Source organism: Heptranchias perlo, chromosome 38 (genome assembly GCF_035084215.1).
Source record: "Heptranchias perlo isolate sHepPer1 chromosome 38, sHepPer1.hap1, whole genome shotgun sequence".
Lineage (NCBI taxonomy): Eukaryota > Metazoa > Chordata > Chondrichthyes > Hexanchiformes > Hexanchidae > Heptranchias > Heptranchias perlo.
Genome location: NC_090362.1, coordinates 5,013,308 through 5,032,170, shown reverse-complemented (window position 1 = coordinate 5,032,170; position 18,863 = coordinate 5,013,308). Strand labels below are relative to the sequence as shown.

The following is an 18,863-nucleotide window of genomic DNA, read 5'->3' as shown; positions in this document are numbered from 1 at the left end:
ATATGAGTAATTTGAGACATGACATGTGGTAAGTGTAGCAAGCTCGGGAGGAACGGATGACTTTGGACATATGATTCCCAAAACTCTCCATCACTGGGAGTTTCCTCATGTCATGTCTGGGTCTGTTGTAGACTAATTGATAGAGATTAGTCAACAACTCCATTATCGTTGTATCATGCGACTACCAGGATGGTAGAAGGCGAACTAGATGGACCTTGGTGATTTTCATCTAGCAATTCCCATGTTCAATCTATTTTATGGTGTTGGTGTGGTTATGGGGAGAATGTTGGCTGGGACACCAGGGCAACTTCCTGCTCTTAACATTTGGTTTAACATCTCATCTGAAAAATGACATTTCCACCAATGCAGCACTCCCGCTGAAGTGCCAGACTCAATTTTGTGCTCAAGTCCTGGAGTGGGACTTGAACTCGCAACCTTCTGACTCTAGACTGCTACCACTGAGCCAAGCTGACATTTGTATACATGCAGATGTAATATATTAAATAGTTTCTGTTCTATTTCTGACACCTAAAGCTATCAGCAGATCACGTTTCTGTTTCTAATTATATTTCCTTTACTTTTCTGACACCATAGTGGCCAGTTTGCCATAGTGAAGAAATGCTGTGAGAAAAACGCTGGGATTGAATATGCAGCAAAGTTTATTAAGAAGCGGCAAGTTCGAGCCAGCCGGAGGGGAGTGCGACGTGAGGAAATTGAACGGGAGGTGAACATCCTACAACAAGTCCAGCACCCGAATATTATCACCTTACACGATGTGTATGAGAATAAAACAGATGTTGTCCTCATTCTGGAACTGTGAGTAAAAGGATTTCCTTTTCTGTTAGTGGGATAAAGAAAATCAGAACAGGAAGGATAGTATTTACTATTCTGAACAATGAGTTGCTGAAATGGAACTTCCTTAATGTCGAATTATTTCTGTCATTGCTAATGAGCAGCAGGGATCAGCCCAGCATCAAATAAACGTAATGGCATTTGTCTCTAATTTAAAGATATTCACAATAATTAAAACATTTAGCATTGATCTCTCTGTCTCTCTCCCCCTGCCTGTCCTTTTTCTCTCTATCTCTCTCTCTCTTGCTCTGTCCCTTTGTCTGTCTGTCTGTCTGTCTGTCTCTCGCTCTCTAAACTAGCAGATCTCCTATGGCATTGCTCTCGGGGAGTAGAGGGATATGCTGATATATTATGTAACAAGGAATATTTGTTTATGGTGATTTTAAAAAGTGAAATCAAATTTATTTCACAATTATGGGAGTATTTTCAGGTTCAAATTGTTATTTTTATCTTTTTTTTCTTAAATTGTGAATTGGTGGCCTTGATGATTATATATTCACCCTGTCTGTCTAGGCCTCATGCTCTGGAATTCCCTCCCTAAGCCCCTACATCTCGCTACCTCCTTCTCTTCCTTTAAAACGCACCTTAAAGCCCCCACCTCTTTGACCAAATTTTTGGCCATCTCCTAATCTCTCCCACTTTTGTCTGATTAGGCCTCTCGTTAATCATGTTAGGACATTTTTTCTATGTTAAAGGCGCTATATAAACGCAATTTGTTGTTGTTGTAACGTCATTCTTCCTCTGTTCTACGCTATCCCAAATGTAAATTTCCTGCAATTGATACAGCACATGTTCATAAAATAGCAACATACCAATGAAGATGTAACAAGTAAGAATTGAAACTTATAAGCAATTTCAAAAAAACTTCCAATCAAAGATCAGCTGTCTGCAACAGTTACCAATAATACGGAGCAAAACCAGAGCAATCAAAGCCCGCTAAATAATTTTTACTGCCTCAACTAAACAAATCTATATATTATGCTTAAATGTTCACTTTTTCAGCAGGACTCTTGCTGTAGCCATAGCCCCATCCGTACTGCCTCCCATTACCTTGGCTCATACTGCACTCTGTTTCTTAGCCTTGGACCCTTGTATACTTTGCCCCATCCAGCCATCAATAATAATAAATATCGAGGTGTTTAAGATGTTAAAAGGATTTGATAGGGTTGATAGGGATTTCCTCTGGTGGGGGAATCAAGAACAAGGGGACATAATCTTAAAATTAGAGCTAGGCTGTTCAGGAGCAAAATCAGGGAGCGTTTTTTCGCGTAAAGAGTAGTGGAAATCTGGAAAACTCTTTTCCCCCAAAAGGCTGTGGATGCTGGGGGGCAATTGGAGCTTTCAAGACTGGGATCGATAGATTTTTGTTCGGTAAGGGTATCGAGGGATAGAGATCAAAAGAGGGAAAATGGAGTTGAGGTGCAGCCATGATCTATTTAAATGGTGGAGCAGGCTCGAGGGGCTGAATGGCCTACTCCTGTTACTAATGAATGCAATTGTAATAATAAATGCTGACAGCATGCAGCAACTGTAGAAGCCAGAGCTGCATTCTCGTGGTCCCACAACCATTCAGTGCTTATTCCAGATGCATTCTCCTGCCACTTGCTGTCTGTCTCTGGAAGTTGGGAGGGGGCTGGAATGTGTGACATCTGATCACATTTGCCACAGAGTAATTTCTGAGGCTATTTGAGGTTTGGAGCCTTGAGTCTGTCTCTATGATTGGTGAGGGGGGAAAGAGAGAGTATCATACACACAAAGGGGAAAAAAGAGCGGTATACAGAGGAAATGGCAAAGGATGTTGAGTAGATGTACAGAGAGGGAGAAAGACTAAAGCTTTGTGTAATTCAGACAGAAGAGAAAAGATACAAGGAGAGACCTGCAAATGGAGAGAGTGGAGAGGTACAGATATTGACAGATGTGTGTGAGGCATAGAGAGAGAGGGACACACAATTTTTATCAATGAGCGGTGGCACAGCACGTCACCTATATTATGTAATACATTGTAGACTTTATGGTATAATACCACTGTCATTATAAAATATTGTATCCTCCGGTTTACTGTGAGCAATACAATAGTTACTATACAATACCTAACATCTATCATCTAATAGTGTAAACAGCAAGGGAGACACAATCAATCTCCATTACCCCATTGGGAGACAGCTCTTTCTGTTTATCACCATCTTTTGCTTTCTGTTCTCAAGCCAACTTAGTCTTTCAGATATGCTGAGTTTTCACAATATATTCAAAGTCAACTCATCCATATCTAATGATGCCAAATAAACATGCTTAGTGATTAAAAATTTAGGTCCCTTGTACAATGTGTTAATATAGCAATTGGAGCTTCATTCAATCTTAGAACAAGAGATGAACGGCTTTGTTCAATATCTAATTAGAATGGTTTATACTTTAGAGTTTTAAAAAAAATACATTGTGGGATAAGAAGGAACAAACTTGAATAAATCAGATTGTTCTCAATTTTTGGTCAGAAAGAAAGACTAGCATTTATATAGTGCCTTTCATGACCTCTGGTCGCCCCAAAGCGACGCACAGCCAATGAAGTATTTTTGAAGTGTGGTCACTATTGTAATGTAGCTGCAGTTTGGGCGCAGCATAGTTTCACAAACAACTTTTGGGATAAACTGATTTGGTTATGTTGGATGAGGGACAAATCTTGGTCAAGACCCAAGGGAATGTCCCTGATCTTTGAATAATGCCATATGATCTTTTACGTACACCTTTTAGGTGAGACGTTAAACTGAGAGTCTATTGATGAGGCCTCAGATTAACACTGAAACAGCATTTCCCGACAATGCAGCGTTTCAGTGTCAGCCTAGATTATGTGGTCAATCGGGGCTCGAACCCATGACCTTCTGACTCGGAGTTAAGAATGCTTCCACTGAGTCAAGGCGTATACTTGGTTAGCCAATATGTGCAATAACTGTTCACTCCAATGACTAAACTTTCTGTTTAGTGACTGTTAAGTGACTGTTTAACACCTTTTAGAAGGATCATTATTATAGTGTAGACGGTGGCTATTCCCACGAACAAAATCCGATTTTAATGATTTCACTTGTTGTGCTCCAACCATTTCCTCTGTAGGTGGAAAACTTTTTTTTTTAAAAAAAGGACATTTAACCCTGTTTCAAAAAGAAAGAGAAACTATTTCCACTGGTCGGCGGCTCAGGAACCAGAGGACATAGGTTTAAGGTAATTGGCAAAAGAACCAGGGGGAAGATGAGGATAATTTTTTTTACGCAGCAAGTTATGATCTGGAATGCACTGCCTGACAGGGTGGTGGAAGCAGATTCAATAGTAGCTTGAAAAGAGAATTGGATAAATACTTGAAAAGGAAAAATTTGCAGGGCTATGGGGAAAGAGCAGGTGAGTGGGACTAATTGGATAGCTCTTTCAAAGAGCCGGCAGAGGCACGATGGGCCGAATGGCCTCCTTCTGTGCTGTATCATTATATAGCCCCCAGTGTGAAACTACGCAGGTGATCGCCATTTTATTTCTGTTGCAGGATTTATCATAGGCTGAGATTTTGGGTAATATCACTTTTATGTAAAAAGGAGAAAAATAGTTCAAAGTGTAAGTACACTTTATTCCAGGCCATTAAAATGTGAATAGGGTTTGATGGGAGTTAATGAAGTTAGTTTCACTTATTTATGCATTCTCTTTATTTTGCACTGTCTCGTCTACTGGAAAATTCCTAGATTGTTCCTAAAGGTATATTCCCACTATGGGACTGCGTGTTGCATTGTACTTGATCAGCTCGTTAGCTGAAGTGTCAGCCTGACTTTCCTTCTCACACATACCAATTTTCTTTCCTCCTCTCCTCTGCTGACTCTTGCTGGGATTTCACAGGCACCAGCTTCCTATGGCACTTCACCCACTTCACTTCACGTGTTAACCTTGAGTTTACTATTTAACCATGGGGGATGTCAAGGGGCAATCGAAACTTGTTCCCACATAAGTGTGTATGTCTAGATGTTATCAGCAGGAATCCTGTCTGATTTTCTTTCTCCCCACCCTCCCCAGCCCAGGGATGCTGTAGCCAATTGTGGCACTCCACTGCTGCCTTAGCTATGATCAGCCAATTTAGCAATGATTGGAGATTAAACCTTGGGACCATCTGGTTTGTGTGGCTCAATTTCACAGTCTTCGGTCTATCTGCCATTTGAAGCACTGAGGGAGCTCTGTCATTCTTTCAATTTTTTTTTCAAAAGATATACTTTATTCATAAAATTTGCAACAGTGAATATAATACAGATTATACAATTTGCAGGTTACATCAAGTACAGTTCAAATATGGTTCCAACAATACAGATACACTTCGTACATAATTACAGTTCATGACACTCGAGGGTGTCTCATTGCATCACAATCATTACAGATTCATTACAGGTACATTACATCAATTTGAATTTTACATTCTTCCCGGGGTGGGGGGTTCCCTGATTGCAGCCCCTCGGTATACAATGGCGGGAAGGTTCTAAATGGTTGCCTTTCCCCACAGAGCCTTTGCGGCGGCCGCACCCAGCCTCAGTGCATCCCTGAGCACGTAGTCCTGGACCTTGGAACGTGTCAGTCTGCCACACTCTGTCGAAGACAGCTCCTTGCACTGGAAGACCAGCAAGTTTCAGGCAGACCAAACGGCGCCTTTCACAGAGTTGATGGTCTCCCAGCAGCAGTTGATGTCCGTCTTGGTGTGCGTCCCCAGGAACAGCCCGTAGAGCACAGAGTCCTGTGTTACGGAACTGCTCAGGACGAACCTGGACAGATATCATTGCATCTCTCTCCAGACCTTCTTTGCAAAGGCACATTCCAGAAGGAGATGGGTGACTGTCTCATCTCCATCACAGCTTCTTTGGGGACAGCGCGCATTGACGCTGAGACTCTGGGAGTGCATGAAGGATTTGACTGGAAGGGCCCTTCTCACCACCAGCCAAGTTACATCTTGGTGCTTGTTTGAAAGCTCTGGCAATGAGGCGTTCTGCCAAATGACTTTGACCGTCTGCTCGGGGAACCAACGCACCAGGATCCACCATCTCCTTTTCCCGCAGGGTGTCGAGGACGTTGCGTGCGGTCCACTTGCTGATCGCCTTGTGGTCAAAGGTGTTTTTCTGCAAAAACTTTTCCACTAAGGATAGGTGAGGCGGAACGGTCCAACTGGATGGAGCATTCCGTGGCAGCGTGGCCAGGCCCATCCTTCGCAACACCGGGGACAGGTAGTACCTCACCACTTTGTGTTTGCGTACAGCGGGTCGACGCACAGCTTGATGCAGCCACACACAAAAGTGGCCATCAGGATGAGGGCCGCGTTGGGCACGCCTTTCTCTGGAGGTTTGGCCCTGTGGACACGGTCCATTTTTGATCTCCAGATAAAGTGGAAGATGGCGCAGGAGCGAGGTATGGGCCAGACCTGCGCCACGTACAGCAACACCGAGCGCACCTCGCACCTGATGACCAGGTTCTTGCCCACATATCTGGCGAGGAATGTCAGCACGTTGACGACCGGGATATGTGGGTTGTACATGTGTACGCCCATTCTTTCAATTAGACCACAGAGTCTCAGCCTAGTGTTTTTTTTCTCAAAGTACAATCAAGGTCTAAGCCAGTGTTACACTTTCTGTTAACTTGTTATGGGATGTTCAGTATATTTTCAATCCTGCAAATGTCCATGTGTCAAATAGAAAAAATGTCTGTCTTTTACACAGCTTTAAAGATCATTAGTTAAAATAGGCGCTGCCCTCCCCACCAAAAGTCAAACTGAAGGGCCACAGATGTCTCATCCGAGTAAGCAGCAAATACCTTTGTTTAGAAACCAATTAGGCCAAAAGTTGCTTTGGTGGGTGGAACAACTTATTTGAAATGTTAGTGTGTGCGGATTGACAGATCGATTATTCTAATCTCACTGAATACTTCATGAATCCGTTAGGAGAATTTGTTATGGGGGTGAAATTACATCCAGGGAAATGTATGTTCCATATTAACGTCTGTTTGTGCTCTAATATGAAAGAAGCTCCGTGGTATAACTTGCAGCTCAGGTGCTAAGCTTTAATTCTGGCAAAGGTATCTGAACTCAGTAGGTGAACTGGAATTTGCATTGTCCATTTACAATGTCTCATTTCGCAGATATAACAAGACAAACCCAACTGCCAAATCCAAAAGTTCTGCTGTATATCAGACTCACAACTAAACGCTGTTCTAAAAAATGGTCTGACAGCCTGTTATGGACTGATGCTAATTTCATTGTGTTTTGTTGAGTACTGTGCGGTTGTGTGTCTTGCTTTGCTTTTTGACTTCTGTTTATTTAACCTTGTAAAAAAAAACTGCCCAAGTGGATTTAGACTGCACATGTTGGCCTTGCAACATACTGTCTTTGGAAGGGGTGAGGGGATTCAGTGTGTATCCCACATGTACTCCTTTGAGCAATGTACCCGCTTGGGATATAATGACCTGGGCATGTTAATCCATACGTGGTATGTTTAGGGTGCAGGTTATGTTTGATGGGAGACTTGATCTCCTTATGGGAACTGCCATGAACATTAGACACAAGCACTGGGAAAACAGCCCAAACTGTAAGAGTCCATTCATTCCAGTAAGTTAATGATTTAACTTAAGAAAATTGCTGGGCTATGGGGAAAGAGCAGAGAAGTGGGACTAATTGGATAGCTCTTTCAAAGAGCCGGCACAGGCACGATGGGCCAAATGGCCTCCTTCTGTGCTGTAAGATTCTATGATTTATATAAAAGAGAAGCAAATAATGAGAAGGAAATTAAATGGTTACTGTTTTGACTAATTGAAGTTTGAGCATGAAAGGAAGTAAAAACTGATGTGGAGACAAAACTAAACAAGCAAAACCAGAGGAATTTTAATAGGTAACGTGAGCCCAGAGCTAGTACGCTTGAAGGATTGAATATGTCGAAAGGTTTGATCTACCTTTTCCTGTCCTGTACATTCCTGATTATAGAGATAAGCTGAATAATAGACATATTGAATAAATCTTAAATAGGTTATCTTAGCTTAAATGTTCATCCTTTGTGGAGTAAATTCTAATGTAACCAATGGCCAGGAAAGCAGTCCAGGGCAAAACTGTACCGATGTGCTGTACTGTTGAGTGATGGGATATGGGTTCTGTCCCTGTGATCACTCCAAGCAACATTATGCCTGAAAGGGTGGTGGAAGCAGATTCAATAGTAACTTTTAAAAGGGAATTTGATAAATACTTGAAAAGGAAAATTTGCAGGGCTATGGTGAAAGGGCAGGAGAGTTGGACTAATTGGATAACGTTCAAAGAGCTGGCACAGGTACGATGGGTCGAATGGCCTCCTTCTGTGCTGTATGATTCTATGTTCCTTACCTGAGTCATGGGAAAGTGCAAGTTTGAATCATGGTGCTTCCAGAAAAAAGATCTTGCATTTCTGTAATGTCTTTCGCATCCTTGGGATGTCCCAAAGTGCTTCGTAGCCAATTAATTACTATTTGAATTGTAGTCACTCTTGGTATAAAGGAAAACATAGGGGCCAATTATCTCTCTCAAAGGAAGATTAAAATCCAAGGGCTTGGTCAACCTCATACACCTCTTGGCAACTAATTGCATGATAGCAGTGCCCGGAATGGTATGTCACTTCTGGAAGGGACACCAGGTATGCAGATACGTGAGGAATGCGATACATTTGCTGAACTGTACATTTGTACTTATACCTCATGACTGCAATAAAATCATACAGGAAATTGCAGGTGTGTACATAGCCCCAAGTAATTTATGGGCCAATTGGTGCATGAATAACAAAGTCTATAATCCCAGTATCATTTAGGACCCTGTATCTCTGTAATCTAAACTTTGACTGTAAATTATTAAAGCACATTGTTGTTGTTTTTCTTCATTCGTTCATGGGATGTGGGCGTCGCTGGCGAGGCCGGCATTTATTGCCCATCCCTAATTGCCCTTGAGAAGGTGGTGGTGAGCCGCCTTTTTGAACCGCTGCAGTCCGTGTGGTGATGGTTCTCCCACAGTGCTGTTAGGTAGGGAGTTCCAGGATTTTGACCCAGCAGCGATATATTTCCAAGTCGGAATGATGTGTGACTTGGAGGGGAACGTGCAGGTGGTGTTGTTCCCATGTGCCTGCTGCTCATGTCCTTCTAGGTGGTAGAGGTTGCGGGTTTGGGAGGTGCTGTCGAAGAAGCCTTGGCGAGTTGCTGCAGTGCATCCTGTGGATGGTACACACTGCAGCCACAGTGCGCCGGTGGTGAAGGGAGTGAATGTTTAGGTGGTGGATGGGGTGCCAATCAAGCGGGCTGCATTGTCCTGGATGGTGTCGAGCTTCTTGAGTGTTGGAGCTGCACTCATCCAGGCAAGTGGAGAGTATTCCCTCACACTCCTGACTTGTGCCTTGTAGATGGTGGAAAGGCTTTGGGGAGTCGGGAGGTGAGTCACTCGCCGCAGAATACCCAGCTTCTGACCTGCTCTTATAGCCACAGTATTTATATGGCTGGTCCAGTTAAGTTTCTGGTCAGTGGTGACCCCCATGATGTTGATGGTGGGGTATTCGGTGATGGTAATGCCGTTGAATGTCATGGGGAGATGGTTAGACTCTCTCTTGTTGGAGATGGTCATTGCTTGGCACTTGTCTGGTGAGAATGTTACTTGCCACTTATCAGCCCAAGCCTGGATGTTGTCCAGGTCTTGCTGCATGCGGGCACGGACTGCTTCATTATCTGAGGGGTTGCGAATGGAACTGAACACTGTGCAATCATCAGCGAACATCCTCATTTCTGACCTTATGATGGAGAGAAGATCATTGATAAAGCAGCTGAAGATGGTTGGGCCTAGGACACTGCCCTGAGGAACTCCTGCAGCAATGTCCTGGGGCTGAGATGATTGGCCTCCAACAACCACTACCATCTTCCTTTGTGCTAATTATGACTCCAGACACTGGAGAGTTTTCCCCCTGATTCCCATTGACTTCAATTTTACAAGGGCTCCTTGGTGCCACACTCGGTCAAATGCTGCCTTGATGTCACGGGCAGTCAGTCTCACCTCACCTCTGGAATTCAGCTCTTTTGTCCAAGTTTGGACCAAGGCTGTAATGAGGTCTGGAGCCGAATGGTTCTGGCGGAACCCAAACTGAACATCGGTGAGCAGGTTATTGGTGAGTAAGTGCTGTTTGAAAGCACTGTCAATGACACCTTCCATTACTTTGCTGATGATTTAGATTAGACTGATGGGGCGGTAATTGGCCGGATTGGATTTGTCCTGCTTTTTGTGGACAGGACATACCTGGGCAGTTTTCCACATTGTTGGGTAGATGCCAGTGTTGTAGCTGCACTGGAACAGCTTGGCTAGAGCTGCAGCTAGTTCTGGAGCACAAGTCTTCAGCACTACAGCCGGGATGTTGTCGGGGCCCATAGCCTTTGCTGTATCCAGTGCACTCAGCCGTTTCTTGATATCACGTGGAGTGAATCGAATTGGCTGAAGACTGGCTTCTGTGATGGTGGGGCTATCGGGAGGAGGCCAAGATGGATCATCCACTCTGCACATCTGGCTGAAGATGGTTGCAAACACTTCAGCCTTGTCTTTTGCACTCACGTGCTGGACTCCGCCATTATTGAGGATGGGGATGTTTACCGAGCCTCCTTCTCCCGTTAGTTGTTTAATTGTCCACCACCATTCACGACTACCTCACCTTGTTGCCATCGTGAACAGCATCAACCCTCAATGACAAATGATTGCTGTTTTGTGATATGACTGACTCAGGAAGACAATTGGCATCTAACAGTATAAATATTGCTTAAAAGATAATGGGCGGGAGTGATTATTAGAAAACCACATTCGGTGGTTCGGAAACGGTCACCAAAAGTAAATGTGAAAATCGAGCAGTTTTATTGTCATTTGAACTCTCCAATCAGAATATTTTCATAGCGCTGAAATCATATGGCCAATATACTTTAAAATTATATTTATACAGCAACTTGCATTTATATAGCGCCTTTAGCATAGAAAAACATCCCAAGCTTCACATAACTTAATCAGACAAAAATGGATGGTGAACCAAAGAAGGAGATATTAGGAGAGATGGAAAGCTTGGTCAAAGAACTGGGTTTTATGGAGAGTCTTCAAAGGGGAGAGGTGGGGAAAGGAGGGCATGTACAAGAAACTCAGAAGAATGGAGAATTCTTTGGAGGGTGTGGGGGTGGTCTTTGTCGGGCTGGAGGAAGTCAGAGGAATAGGGAGATGCGAGGTCATGGAGGGATTTAAACAAGAGTGAGAATTTTAAATTGGATTTGTTGGGCAACGGGGAGCCAATGTATGTCAGTGAGGACAGGGGTGACGGGTGAGCAGGATTTGGTGCGAGTTAGGGTACAGACAGCAGAGCTTTAGATGAGCTGAAGTTTGTGGAGGATGGGAGGTCAGACAGGGGAGCATTGAAATAGTCAAGTCTAGAGATGACGAAGGCATAGATGGGCTGAGGCGGGGGGAGATGGGCAGTATTCCAGAAGTGGAAGTAGACAGTCTTATGGTGGAGAGGATATGGGGTCGGAAGTTCAACTCGGGGTGAAATAGGGCACCAAAGTTGCACACAGTCTGGTTCAACCTAAGACAGTTGCCAGGGAGGGGGATGGAATCAGTGACAAGGGTACGCAGTTTGTGGCGGGGTTCGAAGACCATGGCTTTGGTCTTCCCGTGTTTAACTGGATATTGTCAAGGGGTAGCATGTAGATGAGAAATAGGAGGAGGCCAAGGATAGGTCCTTGGGGTCTCTAGAGGTAACGGTGCGGGGCAGGAAGAGAAGCCATTGCAAGAGTTCTGATCGGATAGGTAAAAGTGGAACCAAGTGAGAGCAGTCCCATTGAACTGGACAATAGAGGGGAGGTGTTGGTTGACCAAATCAACATCCTCCATGTCAAAGGCTGCAGAGAGGTTGAGAAGGTTGAAAAGGGATAGTGCGCCACGGTCATTGTCATTTGTGACTGTGATTAGGGCCATTTCGGTGTAGTAGAAGAGGTGGAGATAGATTCAAACATGGAGTTGTGGGAAAAATGGGTGCCAATTTGGAAGGTGCCAAAGTTTTCAAGGACTTTGGAGAGGAATGGGAGATGGGGCAGCAGTTTGCAAGGTCAGAGGGGTCGAGGGTGGCTATTTTGAGGAGGGGGTGATGACGGCAGTTTTGAGAGGAAGGGAGACAATACCTGAGGAGAGTGAACCATTTACAAGGTCAGCTAACATGGGAGGTCTGGAAGAGAAATTGGGTGGTCAGCAGTGAATGGGGTCAAGGGAGCAAGAAGCGAGTCTCATGGACAAAATAAGCTCGTAGAGGACATGAGGGAGATAGGAGAGAAAATAGAGAAAGATCAATGTTCAGGGTTACAGTTGGGAAGTCTTGGGGGAGGTTTGGCTTGGTGGGGAAGGGAAGGTTGTTGCAGAAGTAGCTGAACAAATGGTCTTAATCTTAGTAACAAAGAAGTCCATGAGCTCCTCACACTTGTTGGAGGGGGCAGGGGAGAGGGGTTTAAGGAGATGGTTGGTAGCGGGGAAAAGAAACAGAGGGCTGACTTTGCTCTCCAGGATAATCCCGGAGTAGTGAGTGGTTTTGGCAGAGTTGAGTGAAGCCCGATATTGCTTGATAAATGGATGGCTGAGCCAGTTATGCACCAGATATGCTCAAGTCTACACCCTTTGGACTTGAGAGCAAAGATGGAGCCACACCGGAGGGTACAATCAGGATGACTGCCTCCTGATTTAACCTCCCACTCTATACAAAATTTCCCAATGATAGCACAAATTCAGTGTGAGGGATCGTGGGCTCAAACTGCTGTCCTGCTGCTCTATAGCAAAACACGCTGGGGCTTGGCCACACCACCATCCTGAATGGTTGGGATTACATTTTTATTAACATGTCCACCCTGCTGTTCTGTGTTTCTAGTCAGTGTGAGTACATAGTGATAAATTATTTGTATTTCTCTAAGAATGTGATGGGTTTCTTGTAGTTTTGAGGTAATATTATAGAAAAAAAGTCCTCCTTGGCCTGAATTTGTTGGCTGAGATAAAGGAACAGGCACACCCCTTCCCCTAACCATCAAATAGACTCTCAACACTCGTGTCTAAGAAACACACGTGTAATCACTGTGCGAGGTCTTGGAATATGGATAGTGTTTGGAACACGTATCAGCGGCTTTTAGGAGGGGAGAAAATTGGGAGAGAGTAAGGATTTCAATGGGGACAAGGGCATCAAAGAGGTGGAGGGGGAATGGCTAATCAGATCGAGAGCTGCAGAAGTATTGTGGTGAATGGAGGGCCAAAGGTTAGGCAATTGGAAGTTTGAAAGTGCAGTTGTAAATGAGTTGGGGTGAGAGTTTTTTCAGAGGCAGATGCAGAAGGATGTAGGGTTGGGAGAGGGTGGGGGAACGTGGGTGGTCAGGAATACAAGGCAGTCATCGGAAAAGGCGTCCTCTTTGATCAAGACGATGGGAGTATAGTTTCCGGCACAAAAGGAGGCCATTCAGCCCATTGTGTTTGTGCCGGCCAAAAAAGAGCTATCCAGCTTAATCCCACTTTCCAGCTCTTGGTCTGTAGCCTTGTAGGTTACGGCACTTCAAGTGCACATCCAAGCTACTTTTAAATGCAATGAGGGTTTCTGCCTCTACCATCCTTGCAGGCAGTGAGTTCCAGACCCCCACCACCCTCTGGGTGAAAAAAATTTTCCTCAGCTCCCCTCTAATCCTTCTACCAATCACTTTAAATCTATGCCCCCTGGTTATTGACCTCACTGCTAAGGGAAATAGGTCCTTCCTATCCACTCTCTCTAGTCCCGTCATAATTTTATGCACCTCAATTAAATCTCCCCATAGCCTCCTCTGTCCCAAAGAAAACAACCCCAGCCTATCCAATCTTTCCTCCATAGCTAAAATTCTCCAGTCCTGGCAACATTCTCGTAAATCTCCTCTATCCTCTCTAGAGCAATCACATCTTTCCCGTAATGTGGTGACCAGAACTGTATGCAGTACTTTAGTTGTGGCCTAACTAGTGTTTTATACAGTTCTAATCTCCCTGCTCTTATATTCTATGCCTTGGCTAATAAAGGCAAGTATCCCATATGTCGCCTTAACCACCTTATCTACCTGTCCTGCTACCTTCAGGGATCTGTGGACGTGCACTCCAAGGTCCCTCTCTTCCTCCACACCCCTCAGTAACCTCCCATTTATTGTGTATTCCCTTGCCTTGTTTGACCTCCCCAAATGTATTATCTTGCACTTCTCCAGATTGAATTCCATTTGCCACCTTTCTGCCCAGCTAACCAGTCCATTGATATCTTCCAGCTTTCCTCCTCACTATCAACCACACAGCCAATTTTAGTATCATCTGCAAACTTCCTAATCATGGCCCCTAAATTTAAGTCTAAATCATGGATATATATCACAAAAAGCATGTAGAGAGGCAATGTGAGATGGCAAGATCGAGGGTTTGGGTAAGAGAGCGTATATGGAGGGAGAGGTTTCGGGAGGGCAGGGAAACCAGAGGAGAGGGCAAGGGGAGCTGAGATGACGATTGAAATCACTGATGATGAGCGAGTGCAGAGACTGAGGGAGAAAAAGAGAGAGGATATCCTGGTGAGAAACTGGGTGGGAATGTGGACAGTAGAGAATGAGGATTTTAAAGAAGAGATGAGAGAGGTGGGACAAGGAGAGGTTACAGAAGTGTTGCTTATAATTTAAAGCAATTATGTCCAACTTGTCCCGCTATCTGTGTAAAGTATTTCTCCTTCAATGGTAATTAATGGACACAAACAGCTGGGATGCTGCTTTCAGTGTGGATGTCCTCATAGAAAGAGGACATCTTGGGGGTAATTCCATGATCCGATGCCTCCAGCAGGGAGCTGTGCTGTGGGGACGACGGTTTGGAGAATCTGGGCTACACTGATGTACCCCCTATCCCCACCCTGTACCTCCCCAGGAGTGCAGCTTCCCCACTGAGACTCACTGCTCTTGTCAATCTGACCTAACTGTAAGGTTACTAGATTTAATTAGCAATAGGTTACTGAGATAGCGGTGCTTTATAAGATATAGAAAAATGATCTGCCTATTCTGTGGGTGAGGTATTTATGTTAATGTCTAAGATAAGAGCAAAAGGCCTTTAGTTTCCCCAATGACTTAACAACAGGCAGTGTGGTACAGAGACATACCGTCCTGTGACTTATGTAGTTTGCAGCTGACCTTGGGCTCGTATCCCTTGTATGTTGACGGTGAGTGTTGTGTTGGGACAATGTGTGGAGATCGACAACCAAAAGAAGTCTGATCTTTCCAGTTTGTCAAAGCATGCCAGCTATTGGCTGTTGCTGTAGCATATCTTTGACTAAGCCATGACTGTGAGTCAATGATGGCCTTTATCTGCTTGGGTGGGATGTGGTTCTGTGCAGCACTAAATATAACGTGTTTGGTCTTAACCCAGATGAAGTGACGGACTTTTCATGTTAATGGATAAAATCTGGTGTGGTTTTGTTGCTTGTGTTAGCATTACACGATATAGTGCTGAAAAATCTTGGGCTGTATCAACATCGCTTAGCAAGAAGCGACAGTGATGATTGCTGTGCTGTATCAGGGTTTGGGACAAATACAATGAGAGCCATTCACAGTCTGCCTGATGTCCTCAAATCCTAAGCAATAGCAATAGATTCATAACATTATGCAGAGTAATTTTCTTTTTTTAGGTGCACAGTAATGTTTTGTCTGTAAGTAGAAACAGGTTAGATCATTACTGCCTTCTGTGGAAAATAATAAGAGCGCAAGGCATCCTGGCCTGGCCTGGCACGCCTGAATGGTCCTGCTCCAATTATTTCTAAATGGGAGTGCACACAGTGATCTGTTGCAAAGCAACAGTTGGTTCTGAGCTTGATACAAGGCAGCAACACAGCTGAGGGGTTTTGACATCATCAAAACCCAAAATAAATGAAGCGCTGTGGTTTTTGAAGTTATCAGAAGAGAGAGATTGTGTCACAGCCGGTAACACACATTCTCAGAAATCTGTTAATGTATGGAATTTACATCGTGTTTTGCTGTTGAGGTTGTCTGCACTGTGCTGTGTAGGGTCACATCTGATGGCATCAAATCTGTACAAAGATGAGCTCTGTGATGTAGAAAAAGACACAAAACTGTGACCTGAGACAATCTCACGTGACTAGACCAGGAGATAGACAGTTGTTTAAATACAAAATCTCTTCTCCCTTCTCCCCACAACTCCATGACATGAGCTAACTGTTATTGGGCGTCCATTTATCTATATATCTGCCTCAATAGTTACCTCAGTGACTGAAACAAGCTTCACAAGATTGTAACTGAGCTTCAAAAGAGCCTGTTTCTCAATATCCAGCATTGGGTTCATTTTGAACTTTTTTCTTAAAAAAATCTTTAGTATTTCTGTTTTCATGGGTCCTTTTAAATACTCTGCATTAGAGGCGAACTCTGAATTAAAAATAGCCCAACAAAAAAAGTAACATTTATATTTCTCACCGTGTAAGTAGCATTGCATTCCTTGATTACTTTTTGAAGGGTAGAAATCACCTTTTGCAGGGACATTTTGTGAGTGTTTTCATTTCTGGTTGCTGTAGGTTAGCTGGATTTCCCATTGTGTTGTGTGTGTGTATAAACAGACAGTACAGTGATGACACAGATACCCAGATGGGCAATTACCAAACCACACTCTCACAGAGGAATTTGGATGATAATTGCCAATGTGAAACTTGATTGGTTTACAACTATTATCTGAATCCTATTATTAGCTTGAGTACCAGTTATTATTTGTGTCTGTATGCTGTCTATTCCTGTTTATATCACATACTGTCTAAGTTATCTGTGGAATTTCATTTGCTTTGTGCTGGAAATGTCTTTTCCACATGAAAACTGATTGTACTTCATATCTCAGTCTAGCTTGTATTTGCCCCTTTGGCCACATCGTCCAAGCGCAGTCAATCTGGCACTCAAAGCCCAGGCAGTTCAATACGAGTTACGTGCTGATTTCATGTTCACCAGTTTGTCCTGTTTGAATGTTGTGGGCCTGGAGGTTTGGAAAGGGCAGTTCTTCATGCTGTTGCCTCATTAGTGGATGAATTCAAAAATGAAAAAACTTTATACAGGCTTGAGCAGAATACCGCTGCACGTATTTCTGCCTTGCTCCCTCATTCAGCCTTTCTGGGCAATAATCCATACCGATATTAGTCTGCAGTCGCTAAGCTTACCCAGTAGGGGCTAAATTCCCCCCCTGAACACACAGAATAACGAACTGTCACTACTAGCTGCAAGACTTTGCATTCCTCGCTGTGGTACAGCATATAGATAAAACATCTGAGTCAGTCAGTAAAGATGAACTTGAGAAACACTAGATTGTGCAAAACCCATTCCTGAAAGCCCACAGAACCCAAGCATCTCCTGCAGGGATGATGGGGACCTCGGGAAGAGGCCAAGTAGGGAAGTGTCCACATGGCACTTCTGGATGAAGATGCATGCAAACGCTTCAGCCTCGACTCTTACGCTCGTGTGCTGAGCCCCACCAAGGGGATGTTCATGGAAGCTCCTCCGCCTGTTAGTTTCCTGATTGTCCACCACCATTCTCAACTGGATGTGCAAGGGAAGAAAACTTTGCTCTGATCCCTTGGTGGTGAAGACTACTTAGCTCTGACTATAACCTGCTGCTTGTAGCCCTGTGTTGTAGCTTCACTGTATTGGTATCTATTAGTGTGTTTGAGGTTGTCTCAAAAGTGTCTGGAAGACTGTAGGCCTCTTGAATATGGTGGGAGAGGTGCTATTTCAGGGAGTAGGTCCTTGTAGAATCTGGGACTCTCAGATTGGAGGCTTTGTAATCATGCTGTAATATCTTTGATCGAAATTGGAAAGTCTGCACCTCTCCTTTGGTGAGTTGGTAGAGGGGAAGCTTGGCAAAATAATGGGATGTTTCCTGAGATGTTGTAGGACTGAGGTGTACAGTGAAGCATAGAAATTGCTTTCAGTGGGGTCAGAGGTTAATTTGACCTCTGCCTTCCGAATTGACACAACTGTTCTGTTCTACAGTTGTTGTCGTAGCAGATGTGCTTGAAGTTTTCCCGGCTTGTTCCTCTGATCCTAATCAACCCTGGGATTTTGGAGCAGTTTTTCTACTCCTGCTGACAACAGATTGTTGAGTTCACCTGTGGCCTGACCGGGCTTGCTCGTTGCTCTCCAGTGTCCCATGCATAGTTTCTAGCTCCATTACTCTGTGTTCCAGGTCTCTCTGGGTTTGCATCTCTTCATAGAATCATAGGGCATGATTTTGACCCTGAGTCGGGAAGGGGACAGGGTTCAAATTGCACACGGGAAACCCAGAAGTACGGGATTCTCGGACGTCCTTACGATTTTGACGTAAGGACATTCTTTTTTTTTTGTTGGTTTGCTGGCTGATTGAACAGCCTGATTGACAGGCTGGTCTCAGTTGGAGGGGAGAGCAGCCAGGGAGAGGACACGAAAAGGTAAGTCTTTGTTTGTATGGATGGGTGGGCATGGGGCACTGGGCATGGGTGGGCGGGGGGGGGAGTCGGTCATGGGGGGAGGGATCAGGGGTCAGTCACGGGGGGGGGGGGGGTGGGGGATGATGTCAGGATCGGGGGTCCGCGATCGTTGGGAGGGGATTCGGGGATCCATGATCATTAGGGTGGGGGGTCAGAATCGGGGGTTCTGGGATCGTTTTGGGAGGGGGGGGGGAAATCGGGGCGGGGGTTCAACGATCGTTGGGAGGTCGCTACAGGTAGGCTTGTTGGGCCTGGTGTAAGCACTCCTGCCCCTCCCCGGGCCCACAAGCTGTACCAGAAAGGCACTTGCCTGCAGTTTCAGGCCTGCTCGCCGTCTCTCACGTAATGTGAAGAAGATGGCCCGGGAATCCCGGCCCCCAGGGGTTGAAATTGCAAAAATCTTTAAAAATGGAGGCCTGCAGCCTCCTTGAAAGGTTTTAGTCACCAATCCACCTCCTGAGAGCGGGTTGATTG

The 18,863-nt window shown here is 44.6% G+C and overlaps 1 protein-coding gene across 2 annotated transcripts in view; it reads left to right on the top strand.

Moving 5' to 3' along the window:
* dapk2b (death-associated protein kinase 2b) overlaps nucleotides 1–18,863 on the top strand; it is a 138,791-nt gene that overhangs the window by 64,344 nt on the left and 55,584 nt on the right. For both annotated transcript variants that reach the window (XM_067973324.1, XM_067973323.1), the window contains exon 3: nucleotides 595–816. In XM_067973324.1, coding sequence (XP_067829425.1) covers nucleotides 595–816 — 222 coding nt within the window. The remainder of the gene's footprint in view (nucleotides 1–594; nucleotides 817–18,863) is intronic.